General features: G+C 37.3%; 1 protein-coding gene across 2 annotated transcripts in view; it reads left to right on the top strand.

Annotated features, from left to right (window-relative positions):
* The window catches only part of BCAP29 (B cell receptor associated protein 29), a 50746-nt gene extending 24910 nt beyond the window's left edge, over positions 1–25836 (top strand). For both annotated transcript variants that reach the window (XM_024558463.3, XM_053925977.1), the window contains exons 7-8: positions 18703–18803; positions 23478–25836. In XM_024558463.3, the coding sequence (XP_024414231.1) occupies positions 18703–18803; positions 23478–23513 (137 nt within the window). In that variant the 3' untranslated portion in view covers positions 23514–25836. The remainder of the gene's footprint in view (positions 1–18702; positions 18804–23477) is intronic.

The following is a 25836-nucleotide window of genomic DNA, read 5'->3' on the forward strand; positions in this document are numbered from 1 at the left end:
GCCAGAGTCATTCTAGTCCCTGACCCTTTTTGTATATAACCTGTTATGTTTTGTTTTGCTCCCTGGAAAGTTGTAGAATCTTCTGTCTGTTCCCAGGGTTATGAAATTTCATCTGAAGAGAGATTTTAGGAAGCATGCAGGATCAATAAGATGTGGGGAATGAGGGAGAGTAGAAGTTTAAGATGACTGCAAATTTCTACCCTGGTTGACTAGGTAGGTGACACTTGTAACTAAGATTGGTACCAAAGGCAGAGTGGAGTGCTTTCATTTATTTTGGGGAGAGGGGAAGCAGAAATAATGTATTTGGTTATAAATATACTGAGCTGAAGGAGCCATTAGGATATCCTAGTTAAAATACCCAAACAACAGTTGAAACTTGAAAGAAAAGCAGTCTCAATGTGGAGTCTAAACCATCATACAGACAGACCTGATGGTTAAATCAAGGAGTCGATGATTCCCAGTCAAGGAAGACCGTATTGAGTGGGGAGGAAGAAGCTTGCGCATACAACTCTGGCACGTAACAACATTTGAGGATTAGACTGAGAAGAATCATCAGAAGTTTTTTCTGGTATCTACTCACCTCTTGTGATTTAATTCTCAGTCATTTCATTAGTAAAGATTTTCTGGATTCTAGGTGATACCTCTACTTTTCAATGTGTATTAATAATATCAAGCCTACTGATGATCTAGAAAGTATAATAAAAAATGCTGTGTGTATGTACAAAATTTTCTACTAAAATTTAAAAAAATTTTTATGTATTTTAGAGAGAGAGAGGAAGGGAGATAGAGATGAGAGGGAGAGAAACAGTGATTTGTTATTTGTTTCACTTACTGATGCATTCATTGGTTGATCTTGTATGTGCCTTGACCAGAGATCAAACCCACAACCTTGGCATATCGGGACAGTGCTGTAACCAGCTGAGCTACCTGGCCAGGGCATTCTACCAAAATTTTACCCTTTGAAAGATATTTTGAAATTGCAAAAAGGAATGGAGTGTATGAGGAGAGTGTGGCTAATGAGTTGGAAGAAGTTGGGATATAAAAGGCAACAAACTTGGGAAGCTAATACTATGTTGCTCAGCATGCTCCCTTCTCTCTCCCTGGACTCCTTCACTGATTTCCAACTTGATCTTTTCTTCAGAAGAAATTTGACAGTTTTTTCCCTCACTTCCCCCCTCCCCATCTGGTTTCACCTGCTTAAATGTTTGCAAGACATTGCTGTCAAAGGTAAACTTTATTTAGTCAACACTTCTGAAGGTTTGTATTTCATATATTTCATTCAGTATGTCTGCACACAAAGTGACCTTTCTGGAAAACATTTACCCCTTTGCCCTCTACCCTGCTTCAGAAGCACATCTTTCTATTCAACACTTTGTATAATGTCCTACAACCTTCACAAACCAAGAACTCCTCAGTGGTTTTTATAGAATTGGTTGCTGGGATTTGGGGTTCTGCAGATGGCTGTGAGTTCCTGCAGGCTGCATATGACAGAGATTTTAGCAACATGGAGTTTCTCTGCTCAATTCCTCTTAAAAATTTTACTTGTACCTGCCATATAAAAAGTATTGTGCTAGATGTTGTGAGGGATACCAAAGGAATACATTGTCATCTCAGTCTTCAAGGATTTCTGGTGAGAAAGATGGACAGACTCACTGACAACAAAAATGCGAGTCAAGGGATGACGAAAGCCAAAATGAAGGTATAGGACAAAGGGCTATGGTAGCACAGAGGAGAGAGTGATTGTTATTACTGGCAGAGTTACGGAAAAATTCATGGGGGAGGTATCATTTGAGCTAAGGCTCAGGGATGAGCGGGATTTCACAAGATTAATGAGAGAATCTTCCTCTAGCCTCAGGAATGCACACAGATCAAGGATGAAAGCCCATGGTGCCTAAAAGCATGGTTTATGGCAGGGTAGAGTGGGAAAGTTAAGGCCAGATCTTGAGGCCCCTGAGTACCATGCTTGGAAGATCAAAATTCATTCTAAAGTGAGTACAGAGGCAGCAGCAGATTTTTAGCAAGAAAAAATATAGAGCCAGTCTTTTGTCAAATAATTTGTGGACAGAGATTTAAATTTGAGAAGAGAGAATAAAATAACTGACATGTTTCAATCTATTTAAGAATTCTCTTGCACAGTGCATTTGTTTAAAGATGCTGTGAAAGCATCTAACTAGCATTTGGGAATGTGAAATTTGAAGTGACTGAGATTTGGCTTAAGACTGACTTTCCCTTTGGGGAAGTTACTCTACGCTGAAGTTCTTCACAGAGTTCTTCTGTGTCCTAATGGTCCAATGCATTGTCTATGTTGAAATTTAATAAAGTGCTAGCTATTATTATTATTAATATAAAAAACTTCGCAAGATAAATAGGGAATGATTGAAACAAGAATTTGTTTTCATTTGAATTTTAACTGTCAACCTAAAAAAAATTGTCAAAACTAATTTAAAACACTTCCCTTGAGTTTAGGGACCATTTTTCTGGCACTATCTTACTTTCCAAACCCATTTGCCTTTTTGTGTATCATAATAAAAAATTGTCAAATATAAGGTAAAATCTTTTACAAGCTTCTAAATTGAAAAAGATAAACATACCTCTCATAGCCTAATCGATGGTAAAACATGCATTATTAGGTGTTTGGTATGTTCATTTGCTAATTAAATCTGTAACTGATTTATAAAACCAAGGTGTAATAATAGCACTGTTCTTTTCTGTGGGCGTCTTGGAAATACATTGGTCGGGCCCAGGGTATTTTAATTGGCTAGTGTTTAAAAGTGATTAACATCAATGAGATGAATTAGTTTTGCTTTAGAAGCTGAAGCATGAATTTTTGCTTTAGAGAGTGATTGGGGCACCTCCATGTGAAAGTCCAGCTAGTCTCAAATCAGCTCATCCGAAATTGAACTTAAAGTCTTCTTGTTCAAATTGTTTTCTCCTGGTTCCTGACTCAGTCATTTTTGAAACTGACAGAAAGCAATCAGCTAGGAAAGTGACCTGGAAAATTCAAGGAGCAAAAATCTTTTTTTTCCTGTAACGAAACCTTATTGCAACATCCCCTATCTGTATAGACTTTGTTCTTTCTATAAGGAAAATGGATAGAGCTAAAATAGGAAACTTTTAAGGGGATTTCTTAAAATGTCCAATATAATTTGGACCCTCTTCTCATGTTCTGAAACTTTATTTTTTAGTTATTCTGAGTAAATTTATAACTTAGGAGAAACTGATAAAACCTACAAGTGTTGTTTTAGAACAGGGGTCAGCGAAGTCTAACCCCAGGGCCAAGTCGAGCCTGCTGCCTTGTGTTTGCAAATTAACTTTGATTGGAACAAAGCCACAATCATTTGCTTACATATTTCCTGTGAATGCAGAGTCAAAGAGCCAGAGTCCGCATGACACAGGAAGCTGAAAATATTGACTATCTGGCCCTTTACAAAAATTGTTTACCGAGTGTTACCTAGGCCCTTCAAATAAAAAAGAGTGCCTTTTTCAGATAAATGAGGATGCTGAAAAGATTTGCTTCTGCTGTTAATGTTAAAAAAGTTGCTGTGCATCTAAGTGCTTGTTGAATGAATATTGATCAGATAATTAAAGAAATTATATATGCTTATGTATACTAAAGCTGGTTCTTGGTTTATAGTTTACACATGAAAGTGTTTTATAAAGCATACCCTTTCAAAGCAATTTGCTATGATCTGTACTTACACATTGCTTTGCCCAAAATGTATATCCTGATTTTTTAAGTGCAAAGCTAGCATATTAATATAATTATTCTTTGTTAAGTTCAGAACCAAAGTTGTTTCCTTAAATACATTACTTAACAACCTAACTAAGACTAATGAAGGAAGTCTGTATGCATTTATTGATATTTCTCATGCCAACAGCATACACAGTGGGGCTGATTTTATTCGTTAAATTAGAAAGCCTACCTTTCAGTTCCCTGGCCCAGGGTACCAGTAATCATTGTAAGTGTTAACATGCCTTAAGACACATCTTTTCTAAACCCAAAAACATTTTACCCATGAGCCTCATTCATGTTCCCAGTACATTAGAAGGTATGGGCAAGCACTACGATACCTACTGATGGGTAGAGAAATCGAGACACATGCACAAAAATAAATAAATACATAATTTCTCCTTTGTTCTTTGCATATGAAAAATAGAACTATTTTTGGTTTTGTTCGTTAATGTCTGTATTATCACATTTTGTGTAGTTTTATTCCACTCCAAAAATTTTTGCCTCTCCTCTCACAAAGCAAGCAATCTCCTAATGCATGTCCCACTTTAATCTCTCTGCCATTAGTTTGGCCTCTTCACATCGCCACCAGAGCAGTTTTCAACCCCACATATCTGATTATGCCTCTGCACTATTTAAAACTCTTTATTGGTTTCTGTCACCTTTACAGCTCATCAAGATGGCACACGTGGTCTTCTGGCACACGTGACCTGGTCCCCAGTGTCATCTGTAGTTTTGTCCCCCACCCTTTTCCAATCTAAATTTCATACTCCTACTTTATTAAATATTGTAGTTTGTAGTTCTAACAGTGGTGTTTCGTTACTTTTTACCTTTGCCCAGGACTGCAGGTCTGGCTGCCTGTAAAGTCCTTTCTTCTCTCTCCTTTATAGCTTATGCTCATCCTTCAGTTTCTTTCTTTTTTTTCTTAAGATTTGATTTATTTATCTTTAGAGAGGGGAAAGGAGGAGGAGAGGGAGCAAAACGTCAATGTGTACTTGCCTCTCACACACCCCCTACTGGAGACCTGGCCCACAACCCAGGCATGTGCCCTACACTGGGAATCGAACCATGAACCCTTTGGTTCGCAGGCTGACACTCAATCCACTGAACCACACCAGCCAGGGATCATCCTTCAGTTTCAATGTTGCCACCTCTAGGAAGCCTACCTGATACTCTCTCTCTTCAGGCTGGGTTGCGTCGCCTCCTTGGGGCCTCCATATTCCTGCATGGTCACTTATTTGATAGTGCATTTTTTATCTTTTTATCGTTCTTCCTAGATTGTAAGTGCTTTGAAGGCAAGGGTCACATCTAAATCAGCTCTGTGTCACCAGCACACACCTGCTATTCCAGATTCGTTCATTCATTCATTCATTCATTCATTCGTAAATCTCACCCCAAACACTGAATTTGGTGCACTCTCTTGCCTCCTTACCCAGTTTAGATTTCCTGGTTCATCATAATTATGTTTTTGCAAACTACTTAACTCCGTCCTCTCCCTCCCTCCCCCACTCCCCTCCTTTCTCAAACACCTAGCCCTGGTAATAGTTAAATATCTCTCTATTTGTTACCTGCACCCAAACATCTCAGCATTGTTTTAAATACATGGTCACTAATCTCAAATGGGCCTTCAACACTGCATGGCAGTCCTATTGTACTTCTCTAAAATATTTACTCTTCCACTTTCCAAAACTACTTTAGGTCTTCTCATCTCACTTCTAAATTCTAAATCTACCCTGCTTTTGTGGACACAAAGAATAAATCACAAAATCATCATTCTCTCATCACCTTTACTACCATCCTTTCCCAGCTGGGTTCAGACTTTCTGCTTGTCCTTGGGTCACAGTGGATTAAGTGTCACTTCTCTTCTAGTGCTGTGCATCTGGTCCCCACTGTCCTCCTCAGGACTTTGTTTCCGTGCTTAACCCCTTCTGGTCATCCCACAAACATTCTCCGTCATCTCCTGTTCAAAAATGAAAACGATGACTTCCCTTTGTCTCATATTCTTCCTGTTACCCATTTCTCTGCTCTACACTTGACAAAAATTCTTTTTCCTTTTTTTTACTGCCTATGATTTTTTAACATTTTATTGATTATGCTATTACAGTAGTCCCATTTCCCCCCTTCACTCCACTCCATCCTGCACACCCCCTCCCTCCCACATTCCCTCCCTATAGTTCATGTCCATGGGTCATACATAAATGGCTTCTATATTTTCTACACTATTCTTACCCTCCCTCTGTCTATTTTCTACCTACCATTTATGCTACTTATTCTCTGTACCTTTCCCCCCACTCTCCCCCTCCCACTCCCCTGTTGATAACCCTCCATGTGATCTCCATTTCTGTGATTCTGTTCCTGTTCTAGTTGTTTGCTTAGTTTGCTTTTGTTTTTGTTTTAGGTGTGGTCATTAATAACTGTGAGTTTGCTGTCATTTTTACTCTTCCTATTTTTGATCTTCTTTTTCTTAGATAAATCCCTTTAACATTTCATATAATAAGGGCTTGGTGATGATGAACTCCTTTAACTTGACCTTATCTGAGAAGCACTTTCTCTGCCCTTCTATTCTAAATGAAAGCTTTACTGCATAGAGTAATCTTGGATGTAGGTCCTTGCTTTTCATGACTTGGAATACTTCTTGCCAGCTCCGTCTTGCCTGTAAGGTCTCTTTTGAGAAATCAGCTGACAGTCTTATGGGAACTCCTTTGTAGGTAACTGGCTCCTTTTGTCTTGCTGCTTCTAAGATTCTCACCTTCTGCTTAATCTTGGGTAATGTAATTATGATGTGCCTTGGTGTGTTCCTCCTTGGGTCCAGCTTCTTTGGGACTCTCTGAGCTTCCTGGAAGTCTATTTCCTTTGCCAGATTGGGGAAGTTCTCCATCATTATTTGTTCAAATAAGTTTTCAATTTTTTGTTCTTCCTCTTCTCCTTCTGGTACCTCTATAATTTGGATGTTGGAACATTTAAAGATATCCTGGAGGTTCCTAAGCCCCTCCTCATTTTTTTGAATTCTGGTTTCTTCCTTCTTTTCTGGTTGGATATTTCTTTTTTCCTTCTGGTCCACACCGTTGATTTGAGTCCCAGTTTCCTTCGCATCACTATTGGTTCCCTGTACATTTTCCTTTGTTTCTCTTAGCATAGCCTTCATTTTTTCATCTAATTTGCAACCAAATTCAACCAATTCTGTGAGCTTCCTGATTACCAGTGTTTTAACTGTGCATCTGATAGGTTGGCTATCTCTTCACTGCTTAGTTGTATTTTTTCTGGAGCTTTGAAGTGTTCTTTCATTTGGGCCATTTTTTTTTAGTCTTGGCATGCCTGTTACGTAAATGGGCGGGGCCTTAGTTATTCACCCAGGCGTGGTAATGCTCTTTGGTGTACTATGATACAGTCTGTGCGGGACGGGTCCGATAGGGAGCAGTGGTGCTTGCTCTGCTCTCTGCCAGTTTTCAGTCACTCCCTCTGCTACCCACAAGCAAAGTGGGCCCTTCTGGTGCTTATTCCCAAGTGGGTGGGTTTGTGTACGTTCTGGGACCCTGTGGGTCTCTCCAATGAACTTTCCTGTGAGGCTGGGAGTTTCTGCTGCTGCGTCAACCCCCACAGGTGTTTTCAATCAGTGGTTTGAGGCTTTATTTCCCCGCACTGGAGCCCTGGGTTGTGTGGTCTGTCACATGGTACCCCAGCTGCTGCCTCACCCACCCGCTGCAGCCTTGCCCACCACACTCCACAATCTGCCACCTCACTGGGTCTGGCAGCCACCTGCCGCCTTGCTGCGAGTCCTGTCCACCGGCTGCCCATCTCTGTCCCTCCTACCAGTCTGGATGAATGTTTCTTCTTTATATCCTTGGTTGCCAGACTTCCGTACAGTTTGATTTTCTGGCAGTTCTGGTTGTTTTTTGTTTTTAAATTGTTGTTGTCCTCTTTTGGTTGTGTGAGGAGGCACAGTGTGTCTACCTACACCTCCATCTTAGCCAGAAGTCCTCTTTTTTTCTTTCTAACTTTCTGTGTAGAAATAATTTCAAATTCACAGGAAAAATGCAAAGTAATACAAAAAAATTCCCCTATATCCTTCATTCAGTTACCCAAATGATAACATCTTACATTTGCTTTATCCTTTCTTCTGACTCTTTATATTATTTCACTTATATTTATAATTTTCAAATAATAATATTCTAATTTCCTTCTTCTACATTTGTTAGATGCTATTCTCTTGTGAGGACGAACTTTCTTCACCCCACCATGAGTTGTTTTGTTTTGTTTTGCTTGTTTAAAGTATTCAGGGGTTATAATCTATTATAAGCATTATATTTTATTGTTTAGTCATCTCAGATTTGGCTTTTTCAAGGTGGACCATTTTGCCATTATCATTTTGTCATGCTTCCGTTCTATAAGCACTTACTTTCTGGTATAACAAGATAGTTCAAGCTCATCTTGTACATTTCCTCCTCCAGCCTTTGAATCATCATTTCTCCAATGGGCCTTGGTTCCTTTAGGTTGAGAATGGTATTTAGAAAATAAAATCTGGAGCCTAGGTGTGCTCATTGCTACTGAGGCATCATTATTCGAGACTGCTTTAACAGAACTAATGTAGCTTAAATTTCACCTCTTTAGAGAAACTATTCCTGACGACTCAGCCTAATGTAGCTACACAGTCATTTGCTCTCCCATCACCCTATTTTAACTTTCTGTATGACACTTAGCACTCACTTTTGGTTGGACTCGATAGTGTGTCTTTTACCCTCACTAGAAAATGAGTGTTATGAGAGCAAAGACCCTAGGTATCTTTTCACTATATCCTCAGCTCTTAGAAAAATGTCTGATGCCTAGTAGGCATTCCATAAGTTGTTGAACGGATCAATGAGTAGATAACTCCCTTGTCTTAGAGCACTTCCATCTGTGTATTGACTTTGTATTTTATGGTCATGAACGGTAGGAGTCTTTGGGAGGTACTCTTTCATTTCATGGACTCTCAGCAGTTAGAGGCTAGGAGAAACATTTTCGTCCTCATATTCTTAATGAAAAATAAAGGTTTGTCATTACTGTTAAGAAGTTTAATTCTCACAGCCCTTCCATATTTGTCGTACATACTGACCCTGATGTATGATTTCATAAAAACAATTTTTATGAACCCCAACTTTAAATATTTTTAACATATTTATAACCATATTGCCCCTCAACCCTCTTAAGTAACTAAAATCTTTTACATAAGATGTATACATAAATGTTAAATGTCTTTGCTATTCTTGAAATCTATTAAGTCTATGCTTCTATATTAGAATATCTGCTTTTTCTTTATCTACTTTCTCATTGCCTACTCCCTGCTTTTTTTTAATATTACCACTTTAAAAATACACAATATAACACTACAATAAATCATTTTAAAACATCAGAAGATTTTATACAAGATAAAATTTTAAATAAGGTTTTATTTATTTAAAACAAAGGAATTTGGAGGACTTACTGCTTTTTTATGATAAGATTTTTATGTTAGGACATTTTTGATTTACAGAAAAATAAGGTAGTACAGAGAATTCCCATATATCCCACACTTAGTCACTTTTTTATTTATGTCTTACATTAATATGGTACATTTATATAATTGAAAAATTAATATAGATAAATTATTATTGACTAAAGTTCATAGTTTATTCAGATTTTCAACGCTTTTCACCTGATGTCTTTTTTCTGTTAGAGGTCTCATTCAGGATATATTACATTTAGTACTCTTGTCTCCCTATAGCTCCTCTTGGCTATAGTAATTTCTCAGACTTTCCTTGTTTTTGATGACCTTGACAATTTTGAGAAGTACTGGTTAGGTATTTTGATATTTTATTTTATTTTTTTAAGATTTTCTTTATTTTTTAAGAGAGGGAAAGAAGGGAGAAGGAGGGGGAGATAGATGAACAGATATTCGGAAGAACCATCAATCGGTTGCCTCTCACACTCCCCAACTGGGGGCCTGGCCCTTAACCCAGGAATTGAACCGGTGACACTTCAGTTCGAGGGAGGATGCCCAACCCACAGAGCCACACCAGCCAGGACCTGGTTAGATATTTTGTAAAATATTTCTCTGTTGGAATTTATCTGATGTTTTTCTTGGTTAGACTGAGTTATGGGTTTGAGAGGAAAGGCACAAAGGTGAAGTACCATTTTCACCACATAACATCTGGAGCACATACCAACATGATTTATTATTGTTGACGTTGACCTGGCTGAGGTAGTGTTTTTCAGGTTTCTCTAATATAACATTACTTAATGCCTCCCCCCTTGGAAGGAGGTCACCATTCGCAGCCCACATTAAGAAGTGAGGAGTTCTGTTCCACCTCCTGAGGATAGAGTACCTACAGAAAGTGTTTGGAAATATTCTTTATGGATTTGTCTCTTCTCCCCTATTTATTCATTTATGTGTATCAGTATGGACTCAGGGGTATTCATTTTTTACTTTGAGTTATAATTTAATATTATTTTATTTATTTTTTTGCTCAAGTTGTTCCACCTTTGACCAGTGGGACTCTTTCAGTTGGATCCTGTATCCCTTTGATGTATCCCCATTATTATGGATTTTTAAAAAATATTTTTTAAATATTTAGTATTTTCCTAGTTTCTGATACTATAGGATGCTGGAGACTTATATTTCATATACTCTGCCCCATTCCTAAAATGAGTGTTTTATGTTTTCTATTTTAATTGAATGGGGTCTGTGATAGTATTTATTTGGTTTCTTGTTTTTAATTCTGAATTAGTGTGAGATATTGTAACATGATTATATTTTTATCAAAATATCTCAAGAAAGCTCTGTTTGCTTTGTGACTGTCCAGGTATCCTGAATATTTTGGGGGTTTTTTAATTAAAGGTATAACTGTTTTTAATTGGAACCAAGGTTCTCATCAGGTAACTAAAGTGACACCTCATTGTTTACCTGGTATTTATTTTTATTTTTATTTTTAGGAAATGAACTGGTTTTACACAAGTGAATTTTTTAGATGCTTAAAGCTTAGACTTTTCATTTATCCATTCTTTCCTTCCTTTAAGGAACATATTTTAAGCACCTTCCATGTGCTGGGCATTGTGCTGGGTGCTCGAGACAGACAAGACACAGCTCTGTTTCTTGAGTAGTCCATAGTCTAGTGGGGACATAGTTATACTTCAGCCTGATAAGTGTGATAATAAACTTAAGCTCGCCTGGCTGGGTAGCTCAGTTGGTTGGAACTTGGTCGGAGCTTCATCCTATACACCAAAAGGCTGAGGGTTGTATTTCCAGTCAGGGCACATACCTAGGTTTTGGGTTTGATCCCCAGTCAGGGCACATGTGAGAGGCAACTGATTGATGTTTCTCATACTGATGTCTCTCCCTCTCTCCAACCCCCTTCTGCTGCTCTCTCCTCTCCCCCCTCCCTGTCCCTTCCTCTTCCTCTAAAAAAATCAATAAGCATTTCCTCAGATGGGGGGTGGAGGAGGAGTAAGTTCAAGATGAAGTAGAAGCCAACAGCAGAGATCAAAGACAATTTGTTAACATTTTGAAGGATGAGTCTTAATTAGCCAGACTAAATGGAGGAGATAAGAAAAACAGGGAGATTAAGGGAGATGGGCTAGGATGTTTTTACAAAATGACAAGCATGTAAATGAAGGAGTATGGCACTTTCAAAGTACTACAAGGAGCCCAATGTGACTGGAACATTAAATAAAGTGGAGGCAGTGCTGAGAGTTCAGCAGTAAACCTAAGATCCATCATGAAGGGCCTCATGCCATGTTTATGTTAATTCTGGGGGCACTCTTGGAGAGTGTTTAGGCAGAGGAGCAATTACTTTGACAATACTGTGGACAATGAATTATAGTAGCCAAGAAACTAGGTGAGGAATCCATTTCAGTAATCTAAACTAGAGACGAGGACAGTGGTGACAGAGGTGGCGTGGAGGAGATGGATTGTTGAGATGTAAAGGGAGTATAGATGTGAGGTTAAAAGATGATTGAAGTGATGACTGAGTCAGACCTCATCTATATGTACCTGATAATATAGGCATGTACAAAAATAAAATTAAAACCTTACTTAACAGAAGTTTGTAAGTCTACTTTCTAAGCGTCTTGGAAGCATTACTGTAGATTAACAGTCTAGTGATAAATCACTGGTGAAGGAATAGCACATGTGAATATTAAGTACTGAACAACTCTAGTATATAACACTCTTAAGTCTCAAAAATAGAAGCAAATAAAGTGAAGAAAAAAAAACACTAGGTGTGTGGAAATTCATCAAATTAAAAATGTTTCCTCCAGCACAATCCTTAACAGCTCTTGTACTACAGTCATCTTTAGCTGTCACGCCAGTGCCTTTCAAAACTTTTCCATTTCCTGGCAAAGCTTAGCTTGTAGTGTCTGTTATCTCAGGTAGAAATCATAGTGACACAGCACTTTTACACAGTGTACTAGTTTCAGCAGCTCCTTCCACTGTTCAAATAGCTCCATAAATATAAGTTTGGCACTTTGAAAACCACAGGTATTTCTGGCCTGCTTGCATGTCATTTTACACAAACATTTTTCCTTACCATGTGTCACTATAATATTAATTGGGGTTACTCTCTGATGCATGTGCCTCAGACGTAACCTAGTTTCTCTTTGAATCTGGCCCAAATTGTCATGAAATACCTCAGCATTTCCATAAACCCACTGTCTAGTGAGAGCAACTCTATTTGCTCGTAAGAAAACTGAAAGTGAGTTAGATGTATCACCTCAAGTCTCTTTGTCTAATAATATCTTCCCTATACATGCTGCTTCCAAAATAATATGGTTCAAAATAAAATAAGCATTTACAAATGTTAGATAACAAGTTTATGTAATCCCTTAGTCACAAAGTTCCAGACGGAGGTAGAAGGCATGCAAAACAGAATATTGTAATTTTTATAAAACAAACAAGTAGGACTGGAAAACAATCCAAAAGGCTCCTGGACCATAACAGCCTGTATTTACAGGAGTACATTCAGTCAGATAGTAATCATCAGGCTTACTAATATCCACTGAAACACAAAAGAAGAAACACAGTTCATACCTTGGCTTAATAGTACCAGGAAAACAGGATTAGCCTATAGTAGTTTATAGCTTCGTACCAGAAGCAATCAGAAGAAACTTCTGAATAATCTGCATAAGTGGTTCTCTAACATTTTTTAAAATTAAGTTTATTGGGGTGACAATTGGTTAATAAAATTATATAGATTTCAAGTGTGCATCATCTGTATATTGCATTGTGTTTATCATCCAATGATGAGTCTCTTTTGTCACCATATATTTGACCTCCTTTACCCTTCATTACCCACCTCCTTTCCCTTTGGTAACGGCCATACTGTTGTCTGTGTCTATGAATTTTTGTTTGTCTTGTTTGCTCATTTATTGTTTTCAGTTTTATATCCCACATATAAGTGAAATCATGTGGTTCTTGACTTTTTCTGTCTGACTTCACTTAGCAAGATATTCTCCAGATCTATCCATGTTATCACAAATGGCAGTATTTTATCTTTTCCTATGGCTGAGTAGTATTCCATTGTATACAGGTATCCATCAAAGGACACTTCCATCATTTCCATGGTTTGGCAACCATGAGTAATGCTGCAATGAACATAGGGATGCTTATAGCTTTGCTAATGAAAGTTTTCAAGTTTGGGGGGTAGATAACCAAAAAAGGGATTACTGGGTTATATGGTAACTTTATTTTAAATTTTTTTGAGGAACCTCCATACTGTTTTCCATCATGGCTGTACCAGTTTACATTCCCACCAGCAGTGAATGAGGGTTTCTTTTTCTCCACAACCTCTCCAACACTTATTACTCACCTTGTTAATAATAGCCATTCTAATAGATGTGAGGTGGTATCTCATTGTAGTTTTTGCATTTCCCTAATAGTTAAGTTGAACATCTCTTCATGTATCTGTTGGCTATTTGTATGTCTTCTTGGGAGAAGTGTCAGTTCAGGTCCTTTGCCCATTTTTAAATTGGATTGTTTGTTTTGTAGTCATTGAGTTATATTGGTTATTTATATATTTTGTATATTAACCCCTTGTTGGAGGTGTTTGCAAATATCTTCTCCCATTCAGTCGGTTGCCTTTTTGTTTTGTTGCCAGTTTCTCTTGCTGTGCAGAATAGTTTAACATAGACCCACTCATTTATTTTTGCTTTTACTTCCCTTGCCTTGTAGGTCAACTTCGTAAATTCCTCTTTTAAGACCAAGGTCCATAAGTTTAATACCTGTTATTTTCTTCTATGTAATTAATTGTTTCAGGTCTTATATTTAGGTCTTTGATCTATTTTGAGTTTATTTTCGTATATGGTGACAAAGAGCAGTCTAGTTTCACTCTTTTGCATGTGGCTTTTCAGTTTTCCTAGTACCATTTAGTGAAGAGGTTTTCTTTATTGTATGCTTTTGGCTCCTTTGTCAAAATCCTTTGCCCATGTACATGCATATGGAATTATTTCTTGGTTCTCAATTCTGGTCCATTGATCTGTGTGTCTGTTTTTTTGCCAATACCATGCTGTTTTGATTATGGTTGCTTTGTAGTATAACTTGAAGTCAGGGAGTACCTCCAGCTTCATTCTTTTTTCCCAGTGTTGTACTGGCTATTTGGGGGTCTTTTGTGGTTCCATACAAATCTGATGATATTTTGTTCTATTTCTTTAAAAAATGCCATTGGGATTTTGATGGGGATTGCATTGAATCTGTATATTGCCTTGTGTAATATGGCCATTTTAACTTTTCGATACTTCCAATCCATGAACATGGAATATCTTTCCATTTCTCTGTGTCGTCTTCCATCTCCTTTAATAATGTCTTATAGTTTTCAGTGTATAGGTTCTTCACACCCTTTGTTAAGTTTATTCCCAGGTATTTTATTCTTTTTGCAAAAGGAATTTTGTTTTAATTTCTTTTTCTGAAATTTAATTGTTAGGATATAAGAATGCAGTGGATTTTTGTACATTGATTTTTGTATCCTGCAACTTTACTGTATTTGTTTATTGTTTCTAATAGGTTTATGGTGGAGTCTTTAGGGTTTTCTATATAAAGAATCATGTCATCTGCAAAAGGTGACAACTTAGATACTTCTTCATGCCATTTATTTCTTTCTTGCCTGATTGTGCTGGGTAGGACTTCCAGTACTGTGTTGGGCAACAATGGAGAGAGTGGGCATCCTTGTCTTGTTCCTGATCTTACAGGAAAAGCTTTCAGTTTTTCACCATTTACTATGATATTAGCTGAGGGTGTGTCACATATGACCTTTTTTATATTGAGGTAGTTTGTTTCTATACCCATTTTATTGAGTGTTTTATTCATAAATAGATGCTAGCAAATTGAATACAACAGTACATTAAAATGATAATACATTATCAAGTAGGGTTCATCCTAGGGGCACGAGGAGACTTCAAAATATGCGAATTGATCAATGTGATACATCAAATTAACAAAATGAAGGATAAAAATACATACGATCATATCAATAGATACAGGCAAAGTATTTGACAAGATACAACATCCATTTATGATTAAAACACTTTCTTCTTTTACAGATTCATAAGACACCTGACTCATTCTGTCTAGTAACAATTCAGGGGAAAAATGGTATCTTTTAATGAGAGTTGATGTCTAAGGTTTATGAAATTTCCTAAGTAATTTATTCATTTAAGTATAAATCATTTTATTATTATTTTTTAATCCTCACCTGAAGATACATTTATTGATTTTAGACAGAGAGGAAGTGGGGGAGGGAAACATCAATGTGAGAGAGAAACATCGATTGGTTGCCTCCTGTATGTGCCCTGACTGGGGACCAAATCCACAACCTGGGTATGTTCCCTGACCAGGAATGGAACCCATGACCTTTAGGTACACAGGACAATTCTCCAACAAACTGAGCCACACCTGCCAGTACAGTGTAAATGGTTTTTAACATTAAGACCAACTTCTGTTCATTAATAAGCTCCTGACCAATGTTTTTCAAACCACCATTATTGGCTAGTCAGATGTTATTAGGTTGTAGAATCTTCTTTGCTTTTTATATATTGGACATCTAGGCTCTCAAACATTTTTAGTTTCATATTTTCAAGTGCCCTCTAGGAAATGCCCTAGAGAACCCAAATTGAAAACAAGTGTATAAATCTTTATGTTGTGGCTGTGGTTCCATTGAAATCTAACAAGTCCCCAAAATCTTTCTTCCATGCCTAACCCATACCTTTACCAAATGACACATTCAGTTTGTCACATTCAACTTGTAAGTAGCCCTGGCTGGTGTGGCTCATTTGGTAGGAGCATCCTCCCATAACCAAAAGGTTGAGGGTTCACTTGCAGTCAGGGCACATGCCTGGGTTGCAGTCTGGTCCTGATCTGGGTTTGTGCAATCCCCAGTCTGGGTGCCTGTGATCCCTGGTCCCGGTGCATGCAGTCCCAGGTTTGGGTGGGTACAGGAGACAACTGATGACCGTTTCTCTTTCACACTGGTGTTTCTCTCTGTCTCTCTCTCAAATGCAATGGAAAAATGCCCTTGGGTAAGGATAAAAATAAATAATTAACAAAATTCAAACCTTAATTAGATTTATGGATCTATAGAAGTAATGTCGAAGAAATTATAAAGCTGTGCTATTTACACAAAAATTTAAATTAATTAAAAGTAAATAAAATTTAAAATTCAGTTCTTCAGTTGCTTCAGCCACATTTAAAGTACTCAGTAGCCACATGGAACTAGTGGCCACCATGCTGGACAACAGAGATGTAGCACATTTCGCAGACAGTGTAGATGCAGGACAGTACAGAAAGTTCAACTTGACAACATTGTTTAGAAACTGATACAAAAAGCACTTTAGTTAATAGTGAATAAATGTATATTTTGAAATGCCCATGTGATGGCTTCTCAAGAGGTAAAGCAACCAGATTGTTTATAAATAGAACCTATAATTTCATTTATTGTGCAAAAAAATGCCTTTTAAATTTATAAATTCCACTTTCTTTCCTACAACTTCTACCCTAAAAGATTTACAAATACAGAACTTCTAAAGGCTACATGCACAGAACTGTATGTATAGCTAGTTCCAGATTCCCAGAATTTCTTCAATCCATCTTATACTCTCTTCCCTTCTACAGATTTGATCATTAGCTTCTCCATAACATGTTGACTTAAATGTTTAGCATATGTATATGCTGGGCGGGGTGGGGGGGGACAAAAGTAGATTTACAGTTGTGAGTACGTGAAACACAGAGTTTATTCGCGTATTCTTGTTATTAATTATGGTATTGTGTTCCATGTAAACAACTGCAAGCCTACTTTTGCCCTAGCCTCTCTGCATAGTTTTTTAAACTTCTGTTTAATCTGCTGACTTAGACTGTAGCTTCATGGTGAATAAAGGCCAGTATATAGCCATTTTTTGTGTATCATCTTGAGGTAAAATCTTTAAGTGCCACTTACACACCTTCATATTTTTCAGCTTTCTATAAAAAAGTGATTCTCTTTGTTCTTAAGGAAATACGGTCACACAACCCTTAGTAAGAATGATGAAATAATTTTTCTTCCCTCATTTTTTTCAAAAGCAGACCCTTTTGATAAATTGTGTTTTATAAATGCCCGCCTAGGTGGAGGCTGAGGCAGGGAAGGGTAAGGACGAGCCTGGAATATCTTGTGCCTGAAGTAAAGTACTCAAAAAAATGTGGGAACATTAGATCAAAGGATCTCAGAGCCTGCCTAATAGGGGTTCCACTGGCCAAATCTGGGGGAAATTAAGTATAGTAATGAATTATAAATCACTGAAAAAATAGGCACTTCTGAGTTCATCCTGATGGATGGATCACTGGATGGATAGATGAGTGGACGGACGACTGGATGGATAGATGGATAAGAAAGGAAGGCTCTCCTTTTTTAAATTTGTATTTATTAATTTTAGAGAGGGAGAAAAGGAGGATAGGAGATAGAGAGAAACTTCATCTTGTTCCACTTACTTATGCATTTATTGGTTGATTCCTGTATGCACCCCTACCAGAGATCACCAGCAACCCTGGCACAGTAGGGTGATGCTCCAACAAACTGAGCTACCTGGCCAGGGCAGAAAAGCTCTTCTTTATACTAGAATACTGACTGATAAGTGTGGATGGGTTGGTAAAGCTGGAAAATCACCATTTCATAACCATCATAATAAAGATTGGTTTAGGCAAGAGTTATCAGTGGATGCTAAATATAAGGGGAAGTTTATCAAGGAACAGGATGCTTACATAGCCTTAATTGTCTTCCCACATACTGCTTCTTAATTACTGGAAAATAACTATAAAATGCAAAAAACAGTGAGAGGCAGATGGGCCTCTTCAATGATCTTGAAAGACATTCAACACAACTTATTTCATATTTGTATGTAAATGGGATGCATAAGCTGAATCTAGTCATGAGGAAACATCAGACAAAACCTAAGTGAAAGACATTCTGTTATTTTTAAAACATCTCATATTTTTTAAAATTTCAGTGTCTCAAAAGATGGGGGCAAGGAGGGCAGGGCAAAACTGAAGAACTATTCCAGCTTAAAGCAAACTAGAGATGTGACAACTTACTGCAAATCTTTGATATAGGACTGGATCCTGGACAAGTGAAAAAAATAAAAAGAAAAAGAACATAATTGAGACAATTGCCAAGATTGGAATATGGATGGTAGATTAGAAAAAGTATTAAGGTTAAATTTTGTAACTATACTATGGCTATTGTTAGAGAATACCTTTGTTCGTAGGAAATACACCAGTGAAGCAGTAAGGAGCAAAGGGTCATGATATCTATAATTTATTCTCAAATGGTGCAAGAAGATAATTGTGTGTGTGTGGAGAGAATACAGTAACAAAAGTGCTGTATCATTAACAGTTGGTGAATTTGTGTAAAGGCTACGAAGGAGTCCTTTATTTGTCTTGAAAATTTTCTGTAAATTTGAAATTGTTTCAAAATAAAAAATTTTAAATTTTACTCAATGTTTTCTAGCCCTTTCTAAGGCACAAAATGACCTGATGACAATGAAGATACAATCAGAGAATCTTTCAAAAGAATACGACCGACTCCTAAAAGAACACTCAGAACTTCAGGTGGGGGACATCCATGTTATGGGCTTAAATTTTTTAAAATTGTAATTACTTAAATCTGCTATTTGGGTTATTTGCTCTTCCCAAATCAAGAGGTTGTACTTAATCCTGGCTTTAAGTGATTGGGGAAGACAGAATTTACTTAGAGGGCAAAGATTAGGGCGTTACATGGAAATACAAGGTAATCACAACATACAGAATGACTGGCATGCTAACTTGAAACATTCTAGTTTTTGGTGAAGCTTTAATCAAAAGAATTGAGCCACAAAAGTGCCAGCATCAAAAAACACATTGGTTCTGGAAATTTTTTTTTGGCTCTTTGGAACCTTTGTTATACCCATGCCAAAGAAAGACCAAAAATGAAGTCCCTCATCACACTGCTCCTTCTGTCCTGCTCTTTTAAGCATTTTAGGACAAAACCTATTGGCTTTGATTTACCTGCAATGGATTTGAAAGATCGAAATGAAAAAAAACTTTTTGTTGTTAAAGCCACAAAGTTGGGGTCATAGATATTTCTTTCTCTTCCCCTCCAGTCTAGCAGAGTAAGTTCCCAACATTCATTCATGTTGGGTTTGTCTTTTCCTTTCCTCTTGGGCTTCCAGCCCCTAACCTGCATTGATTTCCCAGCCATACATTGACCATGTGTGGGGAGAATTCAAGGGAGAGACCATTCCACGGGCAGCCCTGGCCATCCTACTTCCTCCCAAGATGGAGGGTCTATGCTCTTTTCCTTTCAGGTTGGGCTGAGCCTAAGAATCTGGCAGCCTTGTGTCTTTCAATCAAGGCTTTTTAGCAATTACAGTTCTACAGTTACTTCACTACACTTATTGGTCCAAGACTCATTTCCCTGCCTTGTAATTGTCATTGTGTCTCCAAGGTCTAACACTGTGCCTGGCATAAGACAAGGAGGCACTAAACCCATAGGCCTTGGAGTCAGGCAGACCTGAAGTAACTACTAGCTTTGCGATCCCAAGCATGTTATGTAACCCTTGTGGGGCTCATTATTCTCCATTTGTAAAATCAGAACAGTAATAGCACCTGGATCACTGGGTTGTTGGGACTATTAAATGTGAAGGGTGCTTAGCATTGTGCTAAGTAAATACTCAAGAAGTGATAGCTATTGACATAATTGTAATTATCATCAGTATTAATTCCTCCATAGAAGTTTTGCTGAGAGAATGACATTCTCAACCAGCACTTTGGCCTTCATCTAGAGCCAGTCTAGAAGCCTTCCCAAGCATATGTGTAATCTGGTATTCCAAGTTGAGTTGCATGTTGGATTTAACTAATGTACTTTGGCAATAGGGCAATGCAGAGCAGGGTAGATAAGCTGTTGTTTTTAAGCCCAGGACACCAAGATCTCAGTTCACATTGTCTGTAGTGGGCAGTTACAGTATCAGCAATACCACCACCCTCTCCCCATCTCTAAAACAGTGGTCCTGATATTGCCAACTTCACCGTGGCAACCTTCAAGATCCACCATGGAAAGTAAAAGAACAGCCCTGACTGGTGTGGCTCAGTGGGTTGAGTGCCAGATTGCACAGCCAATCAATGTTTCTCTCCCTCTTTCTTCTTCCCTTCCCCTCTCTCTAAAAATAATAAATAAAATGTTTTTAAAAAAGAAAAAGAAAGTGAAGGAACACTTCAGAAGCCTCTTCACTTCACTTCAGAAGCCTCTTGTCTAGGAATAGAACTTTTTTTCCTCCCACTTGTGAGGTCATCCTGACCTCACACCAACAAGGGTGAGGACCCACACCAATGGATTTTGTCAGAGTGTCAAGAATGTTTAAGAGAAGCAGGAATATTCCCTCATTTTCTTATGGCCAGTGGCCATTGCTTGAATGTTCCTTTTGTGGGAACAGTTAATGAATCTCTTAATTCCTGAAGAATCTATGTGACAGTGAGATTTCCTCAACCCATTTTCTTTCCCCCAAAAAAGGCCTCAGCTTGGAGCTTATGCATTCTTGACAAAAAGTGTCAAAGAATTTTAATGAGTAATTCCTTCCCCAGAAAGTAGGTGCTCTGTCATACCTGTTTCTTTGAAAAATGACCCCATCCCAGATACCCCAAGTGCCATGCTGAAAGTTGGGTCTTGTTCCCTAGTGCCTTTAGGCCTAGACCTAATTTCTGCTTGTATCAGATTTTTTGAAATATTTAATGGATAACATTTAGTAAGGGTGTGGTCTTGACTAAGCACTTACCTTCACATAGGTTACTCTCCATCACAGCCCTCTAAATTAAGGTATTTTAATATCCTGTTTTGTCGATGAGGAAATGAGAACCAGAGATATTATATAATGTACCCAAAGTCATTGAACTAAAAAGTGATAGCACTCAAAGTCAGGACGCATTTCTCCAGAACCTCCATCATTAACCACTGTGGTCTTTGGCCTGTGCTGGTCATTGGACTGTATTCTGGGATTCATTCTCTTCCCACTGCCCCTCTGCTCCATATTGCAGGGAGATAGATATATTTTCCAGGCTCTATCTCTTTCCACGGTCACGGTTCCCACTGGTCAGCTTCCACCTGGTGGCCCTCGCTCCTGGGATCCATAACACTGTCTCCTCCCTTGTCCCAGCCTGAAGAGTGGCCGTGGTTTTCTGCTGCTGTTAATCCCTTAGGTGCCTCACTCCCCTGTTTGGTGTGTGTGCTCTCTCATCACCTATAAAACCAACCCTCGTAATGAATAACTGAAGGAAAAAAACTCAGCTCCATAGTTTATCACTTCTACAAACCTCAGGTAAATCATTTGACATCCGTCATCCTTGGCTTCTTCATTACTTAAGTATTATAATACTTTATGAGCATTACACCAGATCCTGTAAAGGAAAGCACTTTTAATATTTTTAAACAAGCCCTGGCTGGTGTGGCTCGATGGATTGAGTGCTGGCCTGCGAACCAAAGGGTCTATGGTTCGATTCCCAGTCAGGGCACATGCCTGTGTTGCGGATAAGGCAACCACACATTGGTGTTTCTCTCCCTCTCTTCCTCCCTCCCTTCTCCTCTCTCTAAAAATGAATAAGTAATATCTTAAAAATACACTTTGGAAAAAATAGATCTTTAAACAAGGAAAGCTTTATATAGCTACAAAATGCTAGTAATTATTTCTTGATTGGACACATTTTTTTTCCCATTCATCTGCTCTCCTCCCCACAAATGTTGTCTGTTACGAGAACATGTATAAAATTCTGAGATCCAGGTGTCCTTACCTGAGAACCTTTGTCTTAAAATTGACTCTTACATTTTGATATCTACGTTCAGAATCCAACTGGAGAATCAAAAGATTGCTGTAGACCATCTACGGTGAAAAGCTATATCACATTGTCCTTTATGAATCTTAACTTCTCTTGTCAAAGTACCCTTAACAATTGAATTATCCTGAAGTTCTTTGGGAAACTTAGCTTTCTCCATTTTACATAGTTGATTTAAATAAAATAATCATGAAATAAGGGACTGTAAAACATTAAGGAAACGAAGGTGGTAGAGGGGAAATCTGATTTCTTTACTGTTAACAAATCCCGATTTGTAGCTTTTCAACCCCTTTGGATTTCCCCATCTGGTCCCCTATCTGTGATAGACACTAAATAAATATTAGAAAATAGTCCCTTCAGAAAATGTAGTCTTTGCTTTTCCTTGTTTGCCCTGGCTCTCTTCTAGAAAAGAAAAAATAGAACTAAGGGTTATTGGCAGCACAAGTGCATAAGCACCTGCCAATTTTTAACTTTCATTTTGGAAAATCACCCTTCACTTAAGGGACTTGTCCAGAATAACAGCTCCATTAAAGCTATGATTTCATCTAGCGTGGTAAGAGATATGTAAACACATGCAGTGATACACTATCATTTAAAATGCCTCCTCCAGAGGTGGGACAGGCTGGGGTGGGGTGGAGGGATAGGGAGAAAATGCAGACAATTGTAACTGAATATAAATAAATAAATAAATAAATAAATAAATGAATAAATAAATAAGTAAATAAAATGCCTCCTCCAATCCTATCCTCTGATTTGGTTGCTTAAAGTTAATGTTATTAGAGTTGTTCTGAAAGCATCAATGCTCAGCCTGAATGAGATCTTGATGAACTTCTGTGTATATGCGATAATACTACTACTATATTTTATGAGATTTTTTCCCACATGGTAGACTTTTACCTTGTTAGTGCAAATGATCTTTGAATATTAATTTCTATCCCATTTTCCTCCAGTTTTAATGATGTATTATAGTCAACTCTTAACATAATCAGTAAAGAGTATAATTTGAGAAGGCAGTTCTATTGTCAAATATCTGAAGAACAACAATAAAAAAGGCCAGCCCATCTGGGTTTTTGCTTTCCTTCATTTTTTCTCTGCCAAAAAACCTTAATTGGGTTTGCAAGAGGAGAATTTTGGAAATTTGTTTTCCTGATATAAATGAAACTAAAGCAAAATAGATTGAGACACGGAGGGAAAAAGAACTTATCAAGAGTGTTATTTCCCCCATTGGACATTTTTTCAAATAAAATCCATCAGTTTTGTGTTTTTTAAAATTTGAGACCTTCTCAGTACAAACTTCATTTTTATTACTCTTATAATTAATAACTATACACAGAAAAGAGAAAAATGTTAAAGTCCTTGTCATATCTACAAATCTGTTTCTCACTCTTTGCTGTGACTACTTAAGTCATTTTTTTTTTCTTGCAGGGTCGTCTATGGAAAGGCAACAAGAAAGGGCAGTGAACTGTGCGAAAGAAGATTACAACACACATGTGAAGATAATGAATTTGTGATCATTTTAGCCTCTAGAAACTTTAACATTCAGTCCAGAAAAATGTACTGTGACTAGCCAATATCTTTTAAATGTCATGCACAATAGCATTATCACAATATTTGATGATGTTTTACATATGTTGTACAGTATTCTGGCTCTTAAATAAAATATAAGCATGTTGAACACAATATTTATATATTCATAGTAACACTGGTGGATGGTGGTTGTTTACCAATAGAAGGAAAAATTCACTAGCCAATTTTTTCCAAAATTAGATTTTTCAGTTGCATGAAACCATTAATAGCCTTTAAAAGCTTTGATGAGGTTCCACTAATAATAATCTAATTAATCATATGATGATGCTGATTATGTATTTGAATATAGTATCCAGTACCAGCAAACTTGTTCATAGGGATGTTAAATAAGGGTAAATGATCAGAATTTGCCACTATATTAATAGGGAAGAGTCAGAAAGTGCAAAAAATAAAAACAATGACCTTAGGCTTTTTAAGCCTGATGATACTATGGTTTACTCTCATGAGACAACTATATTTATAGTTTTTGTTACTGTACCTCTGTAGCTGTTAGACTGTTTTTGTTGACATTTGTGGTAATAACATAATTAGTAAGTGTTCAACCTTTTAAAAGTTCATCTAGGAATGGAGTTTACATCTATTTGTACAATAGAACTACCTTCTCAAATCATACTCTTTACTGATCATGTTAAGAGTTAACTGTTAGAGCACTGAACTGAAACTATTTTATAATAATGAGGAATTCTTGACTCAGAAAGTTAATGTACCACATATCCAAAAAAAACAAGTATTTCCCATTACTATGAGAGTTACTAATTATACAAATATTACCTCAAATATACATACACTGGTGTCACAGTTTTTCTGAGATGTTTCTGTACTCTGAAAGCTAACTAATAATATTTTTCATTCAAATATTCATCTAGAATTTCCTTTAGAAGATGATAGTTATTACAACATTAATATGATTTAGGTCATTCTAGTGTTTAGACATCGAAATTATCTTCCATGTCTCATAAAAACCTAAATATAAAAGAAAATGGAGCCCTGGCTGGGTCGCTCAGTTGATTAAAATGTTGTCCCAGTACACCACGGTGTTGTGGGTTTAATGCCCAGTCAAAGCACACAAAAGAATCAACCAATGTGCCCAACACCATTTGTTGAAGAGACTTTATTCCATTGAATGCTCTTGCCTCCTTTGTCAAATATTGACCATAAAGGCATGGTTTTATTTCTGTGCTCTCTGTTCTGTTCCATTGATCTTTATGCCTATTCCAGTACCAGGCAGTTTTGATTACAATGGCCTTGTAGCATAGTTTAATATCAGGTATTGTGATACCTCCAACTTTGTTCTTCTTTCTCAAGCTTGCTGAGGCTATTTGGGGTCTTTTTTGGTTCCATATAAATTTTTGGAATATTTGTTCTAGATCTGTGAAATATGTCATTGATATTTTAACAGGAATTGCATTGAATCTGTATATTGTTTTGGGTAGTATGGACATTTTAATGATGCTAATTCTTCCAGTTCGTGAACACGGGATATGCTTCCACTTGTATCTTCATTAATTTCTTTCTTAAATGTCCTATAGTTTTCCGAGTACAGGTCTTTTACCTCCTTGGTTATATATTTGTTCCTAGGTACTTTATTATTTTTTGTGTTGCAGTAGTAAATGGGATTGTTTTCTTAGTTTCCCTTTCTGATAGTTCATTATTGGTATATAAAAATACAACTGATTTCTGAGTATTAGTTTTATTTCCTGCTACTTTGCCAAATTCATGCATTATATCTAGTATTTTTTTTGTGTGTGGAGTCTTTAGAGTATTCTATGTACAGTATCATGTCAACTGCAAGTATTGACATATTTACTTCTTCTATCCAATTTGGATGCATTTTAATTCTTATTCTTGTCTGATCACTGTGCTTAAGACTTCCAGGACTATGTTGAATAAGAGCGGTAAAAGCAGTCATCCTTGCCTTGCTCCTGATCTTAAGGGAATTGTGTTTAGTTGCCCTTCGAGTATAATGTTTGCTTTAGGTTTGTATATATGTCCATTACTATGTTGAGGAGTGATCCATCTATTCGCACTTGCTGAGAGTTTTTATCATAAATAGGTGCTAAATTTTCTCAGATGCTCTTCTGCATGAATATGATCACGTGATTTTTATCTTTCATTTTATTTGTGATGCACCACATCTATTGACTTGCAAATATTGTACCAACCTTGCATTCACAGAATAAATTCCACTTGAACATGG

This window comes from Desmodus rotundus, chromosome 6 (assembly GCF_022682495.2).
Source record: "Desmodus rotundus isolate HL8 chromosome 6, HLdesRot8A.1, whole genome shotgun sequence".
NCBI classification, from domain to species: domain Eukaryota; kingdom Metazoa; phylum Chordata; class Mammalia; order Chiroptera; family Phyllostomidae; genus Desmodus; species Desmodus rotundus.